This window comes from Pteronotus mesoamericanus, unplaced genomic scaffold (assembly GCF_021234165.1).
Source record: "Pteronotus mesoamericanus isolate MK-2021 breed Mesoamerican mustached bat unplaced genomic scaffold, CSHL_Meso_final scaffold_31, whole genome shotgun sequence".
NCBI lineage: Eukaryota > Metazoa > Chordata > Mammalia > Chiroptera > Mormoopidae > Pteronotus > Pteronotus mesoamericanus.
Genome location: NW_026555312.1, coordinates 13,993,966 through 14,008,679, shown reverse-complemented (window position 1 = coordinate 14,008,679; position 14,714 = coordinate 13,993,966). Strand labels below are relative to the sequence as shown.

General features: G+C 45.1%; 1 protein-coding gene across 4 annotated transcripts in view; it reads left to right on the top strand.

Annotated features, from left to right (window-relative positions):
* The first annotated feature begins 6,195 nt into the window (after window positions 1-6,195).
* GMPR (guanosine monophosphate reductase) overlaps window positions 6,196-14,714 on the top strand; it is a 41,251-nt gene continuing 32,732 nt past the window's right edge. For 2 of the 4 annotated variants that reach the window (XM_054591868.1, XM_054591872.1), the window contains exons 1-2: window positions 6,196-6,551; window positions 13,191-13,310. In XM_054591868.1, the coding sequence (XP_054447843.1) occupies window positions 6,465-6,551; window positions 13,191-13,310 (207 nt within the window). In that variant the 5' untranslated portion in view covers window positions 6,196-6,464. Of the gene's footprint in view, window positions 6,552-9,074; window positions 9,308-13,190; window positions 13,311-14,714 lie in introns of those variants that run through there. The other 2 variants (XM_054591871.1, XM_054591869.1) reach the window with 2 other exon arrangements.

The window sequence follows — 14,714 nt, the reverse complement described above, 5'->3', positions numbered from 1 at the left end:
ACAAATATTGACTCATAGTAGTAACCTTAATAATATCATCATATGTTTTAATCTCTAGTGTTCTGTAAAAGAGAGAATCAGCCCTGGTCAGGTGGCTCAGTTGGTTGGAGCATCATCCCATACACCGGAACTGTTGCAGGTTTCATTCCCAGTCAGGGCACATACCTAGGTTGCAGGTTCGACCCCCTATTAAGGGACATGTGAAACCGATTGATGTTTCTCACTAGGAACCCATCTGTATCAGGGTACCAGTTGGCATTGTTGTGAGTGGCTGCATTAAGCTTCAGTGAATTTATTTTGAAGACTCTTTCAACATGTTTGCCAATTTTATGACGGGCAATTTACAAGCGCACCTGCCCACACCATGCTAAGTGTTCAGCAGTTTTTGAACAAAAATACAGCATAAATCCCATGCCCAACCCTCCCTATTTACATGATCTCACCCCAAGCAACAGTTATTTTTGTTTCCCTGGATGAAAAAAAATCCTCAAAGATGAAACAAAAAATGGCAGAAACACTAAGAGGCATCAAAATCAATGAGTTCAAAAACTGTTTCGAGCAGCGAAGAAAATGTTTCAATAGGGCTATTGCATCAAATGGGGAGTACTTGGAAGAACTGAAGTTTAAACACATAAGAATAAATACACAATTTTTTATAAATAACTTCCAATTTTTGGGGGGTCCCCCTCATATGTACTAGGAGTGGTAGGTCAATGGTTTGTGCATAGAGACCATCTGTCCCATCCAAGGACACATGATTATCTCTAGGTGACAGTGTTCCTCAGAGAGGATCATAGCCCAGCAGGACAGGCCTCCCAATTTTTAAAAGTGACCGAGCCATTCAGATTTTCAAAGTGAAAATTCTCAATTTTTAAATGTTGTCAAGTAGTTCAAAAATATTAAAAAACACACTGCTGTTCAAAGCAAGCATATCTACCATGGGCTGTCAGTTTGTGGCCTTTGCTATGGGTTATATTAATGCAAATGACAATTCAAAAATTTAGATTTTTGCATGTTTCAAGAGCATGTGTGCATGAATGTATGCAGGGGAGAAGATGGTGGTGTGTTTAAGGGTGAAGAAATACAGAAAAGACAGATACAAGTGGTTTTACTCTTATATCCTAAGCCCTTCATAATTTATATTCATCCCTGCTCTATTTCTGCTTGGCCATAAATCAACACCACTCTCTCCTGCCCCCGCCCAGAAGCCCTACCCGTAAGTGTTCCTTGGAATGTAGAGTTGGATGTGACCTCTTGCCCAGCCCTTGTGGAATGTGGATCAGTGACCTCTCAGTAGTGATACCAATCTTCAAAGCTCTTCATATAAAACACACCATCCCAGAATCTTAGCTCAAGAAACTATAGATGTTGTCATGGAGGTACGTCATCCTCCTCTAGCCAGAATTCTCTGGAAAGTCAGAAAAGCCTTTCAGTACTTGATAACTTGAGTGTGAAGCAAGAATTTAGGGTGCAAAACTTAAGGACACTAGACTATTATTTGGCCATTGAAAGAAATAAAGTACTGATGCATGTTACAACATAGATGAACCTTGAAAAAAGTATGTTAAGTGAAAGAAGCCAGTCACAAAAGACCACGTATTGTATGATTTCATTTATATAAAATGCCCAGAACAGAAAAACCCATAGAGATAGAAAGTAAATTAGTGGTTGCCTAAGACCATGGTGGGGGGGGGGGTGGGGATAAGGTGTACAAATGTGAAGTGGGTACTGGCTTCTTTTGGGGATGATGAAGATGTTCTAGAATGGATTGTGAGGATGACTGCACGACTCTGTGAACAGACTAAAAATCATTGACTTTTACACTTTAGATAGGTGAATTATATGGTTTATGAACTGTATTTCAGTAAAACTGTTATGAAAATAAATAAACAACAGAGACACAGTTGCCCCTCAGTTGGAAGTTTCTCTTGAGCCTAAGGCTAAAGTTGCTGTGAGCTGAAAACAATTTGCGTACCACAGAGGCCTATCTTGGGATGACCCATTTGGGAAGCCCACACTGCTGAATGGGATCCATGGAACTGTAGTTTCTTCATCTAGGCACTTGCTAGAAATGCAAAACCTCTAGTCCCACCCAAGACCTACTGCAGCAAAATCTACATTTTTCTCAGGGTTCCCGGTGATTATCATGAATGCTAACAAATGCAAAACCACTGTGGTACATTTACACAATAGAATCTTACACAGCAGTAAAAAGGATTTTGTAACAACATGGATGGACCTGGAGGAAATTATGCTAAATGAATCAGCCAATCAATGAAAAAAAAAATACCACATGATCTCACTTATATGTGGAATCTAATGAACACAATAAACTAATGAACAAAATAGTTAACAGAAGCTTTGATGTATTAAATAGACTAATAGCTGCCAGTAAGGTGGCCACAGGGGGTGGGGGGAATGGGATGAAAGATAGTGAAGGGATTAACTAAGGAACATTTATGCACAACACATGATCACAGACAACAGCATGGGGACTGGTGTGGGGAGGGGAGAAAGCGGGGCTGGGAGGAGTTGGGGAACGGGAGAAAAGGCGGGAACAACTGTAACAGCATAAGCAATAGAAACAGATACATATTTAAAAAGCCCACCCCAGACCTACTGAGGCATTATCTGCATTTCACAAGGTCCTCAGCAATTATTATGCATGGTAAAGCAGTGAACTAACCACCTAGCTGAACTTTCCAAATTTCTCAACTTCCATAAATACTGTATGGGAAACTTATGTTCTCTTAAGTGTCCTAACAATCTACATAAATTTAATACATTTTACTTTCTACTCACATGTTTAAATCAGTTACTCAAGTATATATTTTGGGTTGGCATTAGAAGGCCAATAGTTAATTCAATAGCACAAATTTTCTCAAATATTACAAATATACAAAATATCAAATATGCATTAATTCCTATTTCCATGTTAAAAATTATAATTTTGAAATATTTCCAACTTTTTAATACTTAATTCTAACTATTTCTGGGTTTTGAGGGATGCTTATTTACTAACAATAAACAATTATATCATCTCGCTTAATTTTAGCTCATTGGTTAATTCTATTAAATACTTAAAGAACTAATCCCCATCGTATATATGCACTTTCAGAAAATAGGATGAAGAGCATTTCCCTGCTCATTCTATGAGGGCACTATTTCCCTGATTAAGACATAAAATGAAAGCTACCGACAAACGTCTCTCATGAGTTTAGATGTAGTAATCCTTAAAAAAATTAGGAAACTTAATTTGTGAATATATAAAATGAGTACCACTGTAATCCAGTGGGATTTATCTCACATGATTTTGGAGGTTATATACTCATGTAATTTTTGGTGCCACTCTACATTAGACAATACAGTGTTGACGGATTGGCTTCTAGATCTCTCCTAAGGCTTTGTCTGTCTAGTCTGTCAGAACTTTCAGGGGAAGTCCTTGTACTGAGAGGGGACTTTATTATTATTACTGTTATTATTATTATTAGTTTAGACAATGGAAGTGTTTTTAAAAAGATTTTATTTATTTATTTTTAGAGAGGGGAAGGAAGTGAAGGAAACATCAATGCCTCTCGAGCTCCCCCTACTGGACCTGGCCCTCAACCCAGGCATGTGCCCTGACTGGGAACCAAACTGGCGACCCTTTGATTCACAGGCCGGTGATCAATCCACTGAACCACACCAACCAGGGTGACTTTTATTATTATTATTACTGTAAGAAGTACAGCAGGATTATGTAGAAATGCAATGGACATTTAAAGGAGTCTAGTTTGGTGTGGAGAATCAGGGACTCATGTTGATCCTAGAGGAATGTGATTTTGTGCCTTGAGCAGATATGACAAAATATTCTACAAGTAGAAGGAATGTAATGTGGGCTGTGTCTTTGTTCTAATAGAAAGGGAATGGGCAGGAAACCAAGAGGAGAAGTACATGAGCAAGTTCAACCAAAGGATGCTTTTTCTTTAAATCAGTGTTCTAACAGTAAATATAAAGCCCTCACTCACCCTTGTATGCTACTTCAGGCAGGTGCTTAACAAGGCTACTTTCTTTTCCCTTTTGGGAGAATAATTTTTAAATAACCGCACCATATAGTAATTGTATATTACTTTTATTTTGTGTTTAATTAGGAACTCAAGATCAGAGTTATGTTCCCTCGCTACTTTGGAAATAAGCAGCGGATCTGACTGGTTCCCAATGACTTGATGAGACTGATAAATATTTTGTTTGCTGGACTTACTTTCACTCTCTCCCTGATAATGTTCATTTCCTTCCATGAAACTTCAAGGACTGCCTGTGACAAAGACGATTGAGGACAAGTGGGAGGGGCTGAGACCTTGAGGGGAAGCAGAATTTGTCACCCTAAAATACGCTTCTTTGGGATATGGAATATTTTATACTGATTATTTTTAAGAAACAAAATAAAAATACTAGGGAAAAGCCTTTAAACTTCTTCCAAAGTGCCTAAAAGAATTTAAGAGGGCCTGCTCCAGGAAGGGAGGGTAACATCATAGGTAACTATAGTTTAACATGAACTAGTTGGTGTGTGATAGGCAGGGGGTACCGAGCAAGTCTCCTTTGATCAAAGTCTTCTCTGTGTTCCATCGTTACAGATGGCCCAGCAAACATTTATTAACTAAACATTTGCTCTCCCATCTCCATGTGGAGAGTCTTTTTGTCTTTTGGAGTACCAAACAACGATCCCAATTTATAAGCCTTGGGCTTTAATCTGTCCTTGAATCCCATAGTCTCATGGAGCCCCTGTAGGTACATATGTAATAAATTTGGTTATTTTCTCCTGTTAAACTGTTTCATGTTAATTTGATTATTAGCCTTGTTAGAAGAATTTAAAGGGATAAAAGGAATACTACTTTTCCTCCTCCATAACCTTTATCAATTGAAGACAGTTGTGTTCATGAATATTGTGATATGTCTTTATGGTCAGCCATACAAAATATGAGTTCACTGAGAGCAGTTCCAGGCTGCAGACAACTGAAAGTAAGAGTCCTGCCTTTGAGCAGTTAGCAATCTAGTTTGAGGCTATAAAGCTTAATGCACATAATGTATCATGTGACCCCTCAATAAATAGCGACTGTTTATTGAGCAACTACGGGATATGCATTGTGTGTGTCCGTGTGTGTGCCTTAGCACACAGGCATGTAGACATACACACAAAATATAATTCTTATATAAGCCTGGAAGAGGATAGCATTGTCTTTTTCTTCCCCTTTTTTTAACCTATGAGAAAACTGAGGTTTAGAGAAATTAACTGACGCCCCCAAAGTCAGTCACCTAGAAGTAGGTGGGGTCTGGCTTTTGAGCCAGGCAGAGAGAGGTCAGGTCGCAGGGCAAAAGCAGTTTAGTTAAATTTGTACTGTGTGTTAAGGACTGAGATATTTACATCTTTTGCTGGGATCACAGGCAAGGTACTTCTTGTATATGAGTCTCATCTTCCTAATCTGCAAAATGGCTCCTTCTTCATTGCGTTGTTGGGGGAGTGAATGAAAAAGTGCAGGCCACGGGCTTAAGTACATTCCTGAACTCCCCAAGGTTCTGAAGGTCAACAAGTGAATTAAAAAGAAACAGAGAGGGGGCTCAGGGCCCTCTAATCCCAGGATCTGTGATGACTGCTTTTATGAAACCCAACCCACCCCTGAGATCCAAAAATTGTTTCAACAATCCCATTGCTGTTAAATAGATTTACCTGCCCACCTTCTTTTCCTTAATTCTATTTGACCTCCCGAGGGTTTCTTTCTTTCTTTCTTTCTTTTTTCCGTTTTGTTTTGTTTTGTTTTGTTTTGTTTTTTGGCACGTGAAGGTGTGACTCAGCGCCTGGTGGGCACACTGGGCTTGAAACTAGAGAAAGGAGAAGCAAAACCTCTCAGCACTGGCCTTTCCCTTGGGTAAGGCGCTCACAGGCCGTCTCTCTTCCCTATGGGGGGGGCGTCATCTGTGACAACAAGAGGGTATGCAGGCCCGCCTCCTCAACCCCCCCAATCCCCTCCTCCCCCAGCGCCAATACTGGCACCACAACGAGCAGGGCTGTAAATGGAGGAGGGCTGGGAGGGACAGAGTGGGATTGTTACAAATGTCACACACACTGTGGACTTCTTTGCCACTGGCCTGTCCCTGACCTGCCGGACCTCCCCTTCCTCTTTCTATCCCGGCCCCAGACGCGGGGGCGGGGCTGGGCCACCACAGAGTCCTGGCGGGCAGAGCGCCACGGGGGTGCCGGCGGCCTTAAGGGCGCAGTGCGCACCAAGCAGCCAGTGAGCACGGGCTTCCGCACCTCATCTCCTCACCCGTGCCCTGTGTCCCCCGCGAGCCCCACACTCCACCGCACGCCTGCGTCCCCCCGCGTCCCCCGCTTCTGCGTCTCTGTCCCACGCCCAGGACGTCCCCGCCCCACTTGCCGGCGCCTCAGGAAGGAACTGCCTGTCTCAGACTGCTCGCCGCCGCGCACCATGCCCCGCATCGATGCGGACCTCAAGCTGGACTTCAAGGATGTTCTGCTCCGACCTAAGCGAAGCAGCCTCAGGAGCCGAGCAGAGGTGGGGCTCTTTGAAAGCCGCCATGGGGCGGGTTATTTTCCAGAGTGGCGCAGGGGAGGTGGGTGGAGGCGGTGCATTGTGGTAATACCTTGCCAGGTTTCTGTGTCTGAGGATGGCTGGGGTGCCGACCCCCTGTGCCCGCTTCCTCTCCACCGGCTGAGAAAGGGCAAACCAGCTGGGTCCCTGCCAGGTCAGGAGGTGTCTTCAAGGGACCCAGCTAGGGCCTACAATTCTAAATTCGGCAGGTAGGGTTGGCCACGGGAAGTACACATTAGAACTAGACCGTGGAGGGGGCAAAGATGAAGTGGCCAAGTGGTGAGAAAGCATGGGAGGGCTGGACGGGTGCATTTAGGGAGAAAAGGACACAGCGGAGCCAGATCATGAACGGAGGGGAAAAACAACGGAAGGTCCTTGTGATTTTGGCCCTGTTTCTCAGTGCAGAAAACTGCTGCTGGTTTAGTGTCAGGTCCAGCAATGGAATTTAAGATGACTGAAAAACTGGGAAACTTCAAGACAAAAGTTCAGGATGTACTTTCTGCATTTCAGTGACCTTGCTGGGAGTGAGGCTGGGGACCTTTGCCTAGTGGCAACCTCCTGGACAGCCAAAGTCCAATTCAGTCCTAGAGAAGCTGAGAGCAGTGGCACAGAGTGCAGTGGAGCAGGCGTGGGCTGGGTGGTGAACTGGATCAAAGCCTGAAGAACAGGTGGACGCTGGGCTGGAAATAGCCTCCGGGTGGGGGTAGGGATGCCTCTGCTGGTGAGGAGGAAGGTCAAACTCTGAAGGGTAAACTAACTAGCTGCACAGGAAGGCAGAGCCCCTTGGAGTGGTGTGTGCTGGGGACCGTGACTTTGCCTGGTCTGCTGAGAGCCGAAGAGGAAGGCGAGGGAGCTGGACTGGGTCTGGAGGCTGGGGCCACAGGAATACACAGGAGGAGGCTGAGCCAGCCCACTGTCTGGCACATTCTACCCTAAAGACCGTAAATAAATCGGCGGGCTGCGCACCGATGCCCAGGCCCAGCTGCAGTGGCAGTGTCAGCCAAGGGCTTGTTTGGATACGAGAGGCCTCCCGCTTTAGCCAGTGACCAGAACCAAGTCACCTTCTCAGGCAGGAGGGTTGTCAGGCTTCATGGAGAAGATGGGACAGGACAGGACTGGAGAAGCAAGAGAGGAATGGTTAACTCTTGTCATGCTAGCCTCGGTTGGATGGCTCTGTGCCTGTCCTTCGTCATGTTATTTCAGGTGCTAAAGATGGGGGCAGACTCATGAAAGAAAAATAAACAGTTTGCATGGCTGCCCTGGGCCTCCCCCAGGATAAGCTGTGGTCAGCACCTAAGGCCAGACTAAGATGAGATGTGAGGATTCTAGGCGGACTCATAATTTGGTGGCCTCAGTATTCTTTAAATATTTGTTCAGAATTCAGTTAGTAGAGAGAAACTTTTAAGAAAAATTATATGTTTAAAACAGGGTATATTATATGTATTTTCTGAATGAGAAAACATCTTGAGAAGATGAAACATTTAGAATTTATGTAACAGAATGAATTACTCTTTCCTAGGGAATAGTATGATATCATTTGGTTTCATAATTTGAGCTGATTGAAACTATTAATGTCCCAGCCTCTGATAGCACCTTACCAGCTACATGTACACATTACAATGAGAACTCTATGTCCTTGGGAAAGGTTTTCATATTTCTCCTTTTGTGGGAGTTTTCAGCTCTGTGCCTGGAAACTTGAGCTAACTGGCATTGCCTTTCCAGTTGGTTCCTGTAATAGTTTAACTTCCTGGTGTTCCAGGCAGCTGGGTGCCTGGCCGGCTACCCCTCTTAACCTGACTGCCTGCTTCACTGATGTTGAGGGAGGTAGTTAGGCCTGGATCTAGTCAGGCTCCTAACCCCCTCTCAGTGTTTCCAAGTTTGCTTGTGGATGCCTGAAATGTTTTTGTTGGCAGATTAAAAACTTTTCATTGCACAATCCGATAGAAGCCAAATGTATGCCCTCTGGCAGAAGTCATACCTGAGTGCAGTTTCAAAGCCGAATCATAAATGACTGACTTTGAGTCAAACCAGAGGTCAGATTTGAGTGGAGCCAGTACAGAAGACGTTCCCCAGGAGAGCAGAGTCTGGCTAAGAAGAAAGGGTTTCGACCATTGATAAGGTTGATCACTGCAACAGTTTTGCTGTGAGCTGACCCTGGTGAGCAGGAAAATGGAGAGTAAGCATGGCCTCCCACTCGGAAGTTGGAGTGTTCCTGCTAGGGCATTTCCACAAGTGTCGCATACAATGAATTTGAAGTCACCTTCCAGAGGCAAAGGGTACAGGTGGAGGTGGCCTAGGTGGCCTTACAGTGGTTGTACCAGGTGGGCCGTCATCTCGATTGGCTGTCCATTCTTTGCCTTTACCCACGACTTCGCAAGCCTGGCACACAAAAATAAAGTGCCACCACAGGGCTGTGGGAGGGGGGCATTTGGGTCACCTTTTCCGGAATTGACGTTTGTTGACTGAGGCAAGAACTTGTCCTTATCGGATAGACCTGGAGCTTGCATGCCCTTGACTCCCTGAGTGCATTCTTTTTCGGGATCCTTTCCTGGCTCATATGTCCCAACTTAGTCCTTATGCTAGTAAGGTTTTTTCTTTTTCTAAAGAAAAGCAAAACAAAAAATTAATGCAACTCTGACTTTGGAAGTCAGGTATGACGGAGAATTTGCATCAGAAAACCAGCTGCTTGTCCCAGGACAGGGAAAACAGGACATGACATGGTGAGTGTTGTGTCTCCTTAACACTCTGTAGTAATTGTTTCACCAGTGGTCCAGTGAGAAGAGTGCTGGTCCAGCCTGAGCAAGCCTCAGCCGAGGATGAGACCTGGCAGATGGAGAGACTCTTGGGCTGGGAAAAAGGAAACCGGGGTTGCAGTCCAAGCTCTTTACAAATTATTTTATTATCTTTGCCTCTGGATCTGTTTCCCGAGGATGTTGTAACAGAGCAGCACAAACTGGGAGGCTTACACAAAAGATATTTGTTATCTCACATTTCTGGAGGCTAAAGTCCCAGATAAAGATGTGGGCAGAGTTGGTTCCTTCTGAGGGCCACAAAGGAGAATCTCTCCCATGCCTCAGACTTTGGTTGTTTACAGGCAATCTTAGGCGTTCCTTGGCTTGTAGATGCGTCACCCCGATCTCTACCTTCATGTTCACATGATATTCTCTCTTTCTGTGTGTCTGTTCAAATTTTCCCCTTTTGAAAGAACACTGGCCGTATTGGAATGGGCCTACCCTAATGACCTCATTTTACCACAATCATCCACAAAGACCCTATTTCCAAATAAGACATTGGTTAGAACTAACATCTTTAGGAGGAGACACAAACCATAACAGCTTTGGTCTATGAAATTATGAGTTTGATCAAACCTGTTATTCATGGGTGCCTCTGAATCACCCGGGAAGACTCTCCAAAAATCCACATCTTGTCTCCAACACAAAGGTTCTGATTGATTACATTTGAGGCAGCCCAAGCATGTGTATTTTGGACTGATGATTCTCATGTGTGCGTGGATGCTCTGGACTGGCCACGAGAACCCTTTCCATTTGTGGAAGCCTGTGGCTGTCTACAAATGTCTAGTAATGTGCAGTTGCCTGGGCTCCTCCTGAGAATTGATGGTAACACTTCCAGGGGACAGAGCACATCCAGAGGGCCGGGCCGACAAAGCATGGCTTGAGAAAGGCTGGGGGCTGGAATGACATTATTCTTGTCCCTTGATCAGATGTTAACTTATTCCACTTTTGATCCAATAGAACTACAAAGGTGAGAGGCATTGTCCCTGTACTTAGACTTAATGATCTATAGGTTACACAGATGATGAATAATTGCTTTAATCAGTACCATCCACAGATCTAGGCAGAAGGGTCCTCTGACCCCTTCCTCACTGGACAGGGCCTGTGGGCTGTACTGTTGCTTCTAGACCTTTCTCCAGGTACTCAAGATCCTGGATTTACCTGCCCTCTTGACTTGGAGCTGATTCCAAGGACTTTAAGGGCCTCTTCCTCAGGTGTGTTTTCTCAAGAGCCATCCATGCTGCTGGTACGCTTGCCTCTGACCTCAGAGAGTGGCCAAGTGGCAGGTGTTTGGCAGAGTGGAGGGGCGTGTGTGCAGGGGACTTAGTGTGTGCACTGGGGTGCCCCTGTGCGTGCACACAGGGTGTGGGTGGGAAGAGGAGGGGACGTGGGCTGCCGGCCCAGGCTGGCTCCCTGGTTCTTCATGTTCTGGTGCTTTCTAGGTCATTAGTGAACTTGTTTGTTCAGTTAGGAGGATAGAACAAAATTGACACAGCAGTTTGTTAGCTTGACTTATTACCTTGAGGTGTTTAGAACTGTGGTAGGGGCTTCCATTTGTACTTTCGGGCCCTCTAATGTTGGCTGACTTTAATGAAAGTAAGTTTAAAGGGCTGCAGAAATATCTACTTTTGAGTTTGGGGTGGGGTGGTTTATTACATTACATTCCCTTTCAAATCAGGTTAGCAGAGTGAGAATTTGGAGGTGCTATGTTTGTTCCTGAGAGGAATAAGTTACCTCTCTCAGCGAACAACGGTCTGTGGTATGTATATTTGTGTATGTGTTGATAAAATTGAGAAGATAATTTTATTTATCATTTTCAGAATTAAGGATTGCATAGAATCTATCATATGGGGAGGACTAGGGTTGAGGGGAAGAGTTTAATGCTAAGGCTGACCTTTTCCATGAAAAACTGGTTTTGTGCGTGTGTGCGCGCGCGTGCTTGCTGCTGATAGGTTTTGAGGTGTCAAGAAAAACGCATTGTGAGCTCAGCTAGGTGTGCAGTATAGCACTTCTTCTCCAGCATCTTGGGAGGAGTGTAAGAGTAATTTGAGACCCAGGAATTCTGATTAATTTTGGCCTGGGAAGTCAGAATGCTAGGGCCATGAATAGCACAAAAGGTTGCAACAAATGGACCGTGGCAGTTATAGTTCAGAGTCTAAATGTAACTTGCTTTCAATGAAGTAGAATCAAGAATCATAATGAGGAAGTCGAGAAAGGGATGACCCGCCCCATATGCTCAGGCAGTGGCAGCATTCCATTTCCCCTAGTGATTGCTGTTTAAGGCCAAGGTGGACATGCTTATGACATCACTCTCCCAGGAAGCCTGGTGGATGGGGAGCCCTGTGCGGAGAAGCAAGAGCCAGAGGGGTCCCATGGTGTTTTTTTTGATGTGTTGATTGAAAAGTGAAACTTGTCTGAAATGAAAAAGAATAAAGGAAGGAACTAGATAAACACTGGGTGGCAATGATTATTGCTGGTGTACTCTTTGAAGCCAGGATTAATGTAGGCAGATCCGGCCTATTTCAGAAGCTTACGATTCACGCCTGTGTTCCTCTTGCTGGTTCTCCTTGGGGTCTTTATCCATCAGGGTCCAGCCAAAGGAAACAACAGTGCTAAATATTTACAAGAGAGAATTTAATGCAAGATACCCTGACACTGCTGAGATGCCAGATGAGATACTGAGGCACCCAAGCTATTGGCAGCAGTGAGAAACCACTTCCAAAGGGGAGAAGGTGATCTTACTGAGGCCGGGGCTAGGATCACCCTGAGAGAGCTGGGACAAAGGTCCTGCAGGCCACAGCAGAGGGCTTCTGGGAGAACGACCCCACTACACCCAGGCCCTCTCCTCCCAACTTCCTAACTCTCCCCGGTTTGCTACTCAGTGACCCCATTGGCTGAACCCATCCAGAAACCAATCTGGGAAGTGGAGCCTGCAGGAGGCGGCCTCCGTGTGATGAGAACGTGGCAGGAGAGGGAGAGGACTGGATCTGCGAACATCCAGGCCTGGGATGTGCCCTGGGTCGGAGAAGTGGTGTGACTCTGCGAGCTCTAGTGAGCACCTAGCACTCTGCTTTTGCCGAATCCACCACCATGGCCTAGCTCTCCTGATAGCAGAGTTAGTTGTACGTGCCCCGAAGATGGGGTATGATAGAATTGGAGGTTCCCCTCCAGCTGTTGGCAGTCAGAGGAACAAGCGTTTATATGCAGAGACATATGGTTGCAGTGTACTCCCCCAGCTCTTTGAAAGATGCTCCTAATTACAGAACAGCTGAGAAGGCTGAAAGGTTAAGGAATGAATGGTTTGCAGCTCACTGCAGGGGGAATTGGGAGTGGAAGGTGAGAGTTAAAGGGAGGGCCCTGGTTGGCAGGGAAGAGTGGAGTGGATTTCCTCAGAAGGGGAGCGGTTTCTCCAGTGCTTGCAAGTAGGGACAGAGGTATGTGGGTACGTAGGGCTGGGATAGACCTGGCTGGGCACAGAGGGTGGCTGTGGGAAGGGAGAGGCTACTGAAGGAGAGAGGACTTAGGATTTGGAGGCTGGGCTGGATGGCAGAACCTGCAGTGCCTTGTGCTGGCATTTGAGGATACTAAGGAGCTGGGTTCAGCTCTCACGCTTGGATAACAGCCTGGCACCGGGTTTCCTCAGAGACTCCCCTGTTTTTGGAATATCTGGCCAACACTTAAGAGAATCCAGCGACTAAGGGGCATACACTTGCTAGTGTTCTTCCCACTTGCTTCAGATTCTAGAAATTCTGCCCAAGTCAAGCAAAGAGCAAAGCATTTTTCTTTCTTTCTTTCTTTTTTTTGCCAATAGGTGGACCTTGAGCGTACCTTCACATTTCGAAACTCAAAGCAGACCTACTCAGGGATTCCCATCATTGTGGCCAACATGGACACCGTGGGGACATTTGAGATGGCAGTGGTGATGTCACAGGTAGGACGGTGGGCGTTTCCCCTCTGCTGCTCATACTGGATGGGTTGTCAGGAGCCCACCCTGGACTTGTTCAGACACAGGGAAAAGTGAGACACTGGGTCAATGGCTGTGGCCAAACTATTTAGTCCTGAGTCTGATTGTTGCTGGAGTCTCCCCCCTTTTTTTTGACCATTTATTTATGTATTTATTTTTAGAGAGAGGGGGAGGGAGGGAGAAAGGGAGAGAAACATCAGTGTGTGGTTGTTTCTCATGTGCCCTCAATAGGGGACCTGGCTCACAACCCAGGCATGTGTCCTGACTGGGAATCAAACCAGCGGCCCTTTGGTTTGCAGGCAGGCACTCAATCCACTGAGCCACACCAGCTGGGACTGGAGTCACTTTTTTCCTTCCCCTCTTTTCAGTCAGAAATGGGTGGAGCCTGGACTTCACATTCGATGAGATGTTCTAGAGCCACATCCATTTCTTCCTTGAAGATGCCCATGGTAGTTTTAGGAATTAGAGATACAGAAAAAAGTTGGACATTGTGCCATATTGTAAAGTTAGTCGAGTGCCATGTTATTTAATAAGAAGAGGGTGAGTGTCATTAAATGAAGACAGAATTGCTTCGTATGTAGTCTGTGCTTTCGCATTTGTTGCATTATATGTAGAAACCATTTATTGAACACTTATATGCCAAACAGTATTTCATTGGATATAATGTCACAGCTTCACCAGGTAGGTTCCTTTTGCAGATAAGGAAACTGAGGCAGAGAGGGAGAGGAGAGATAACTTGGTCCAGGGCATTCAGCTAAGTAGAGACAGAGTCAAGATTCAAACCCAGAATAAGGGATTTGCCTCTCGGTTTACACCGACTGATCACAGTACAAGCTTAAGGTCGCTTTTAGCTAGTTACCAAACTAATTTCCTGTAAATGGAGTAGCTGGTATTCTCGCCTTGGGAAAAATAAAGGAAAAGCCTTTTGTGGGCAGGACCTTCATTTCATGCAGCTGTGTCCCAGGCGCAATGCACTTTATTCATTCTAGATGCCAACATTTACTTGTCAGATGCACACGGAATGTGTATCTATTTCCACTGATAATCCTGCCAAGTGAAAAAATAAATCCAATTAGTCGAAAGAGCTTCTTGCTGTGGGCAGCAAGCCTAACCCCAGGAGGTGCTGGGAGTCATTATTAGTCAGTGTTTAGAAGGACCATCTTCAAACAAATTATGATCTCAAAAAATGGCGTAGGCTGTGGTCCATCTGAGCCCACAACCAGTCAGCTGTATTATCTGTCAGCCTTCAGCCCCCACTGAGCTTTGAGCCAGAGGCTAATAAATCCATTGCTAAAAGAATTTGTATTTTTTCTCCCCATCTTTTCCTTGCTTTGCTCTGTGATCAGCCATTGCTACTAATGGATTATGTAT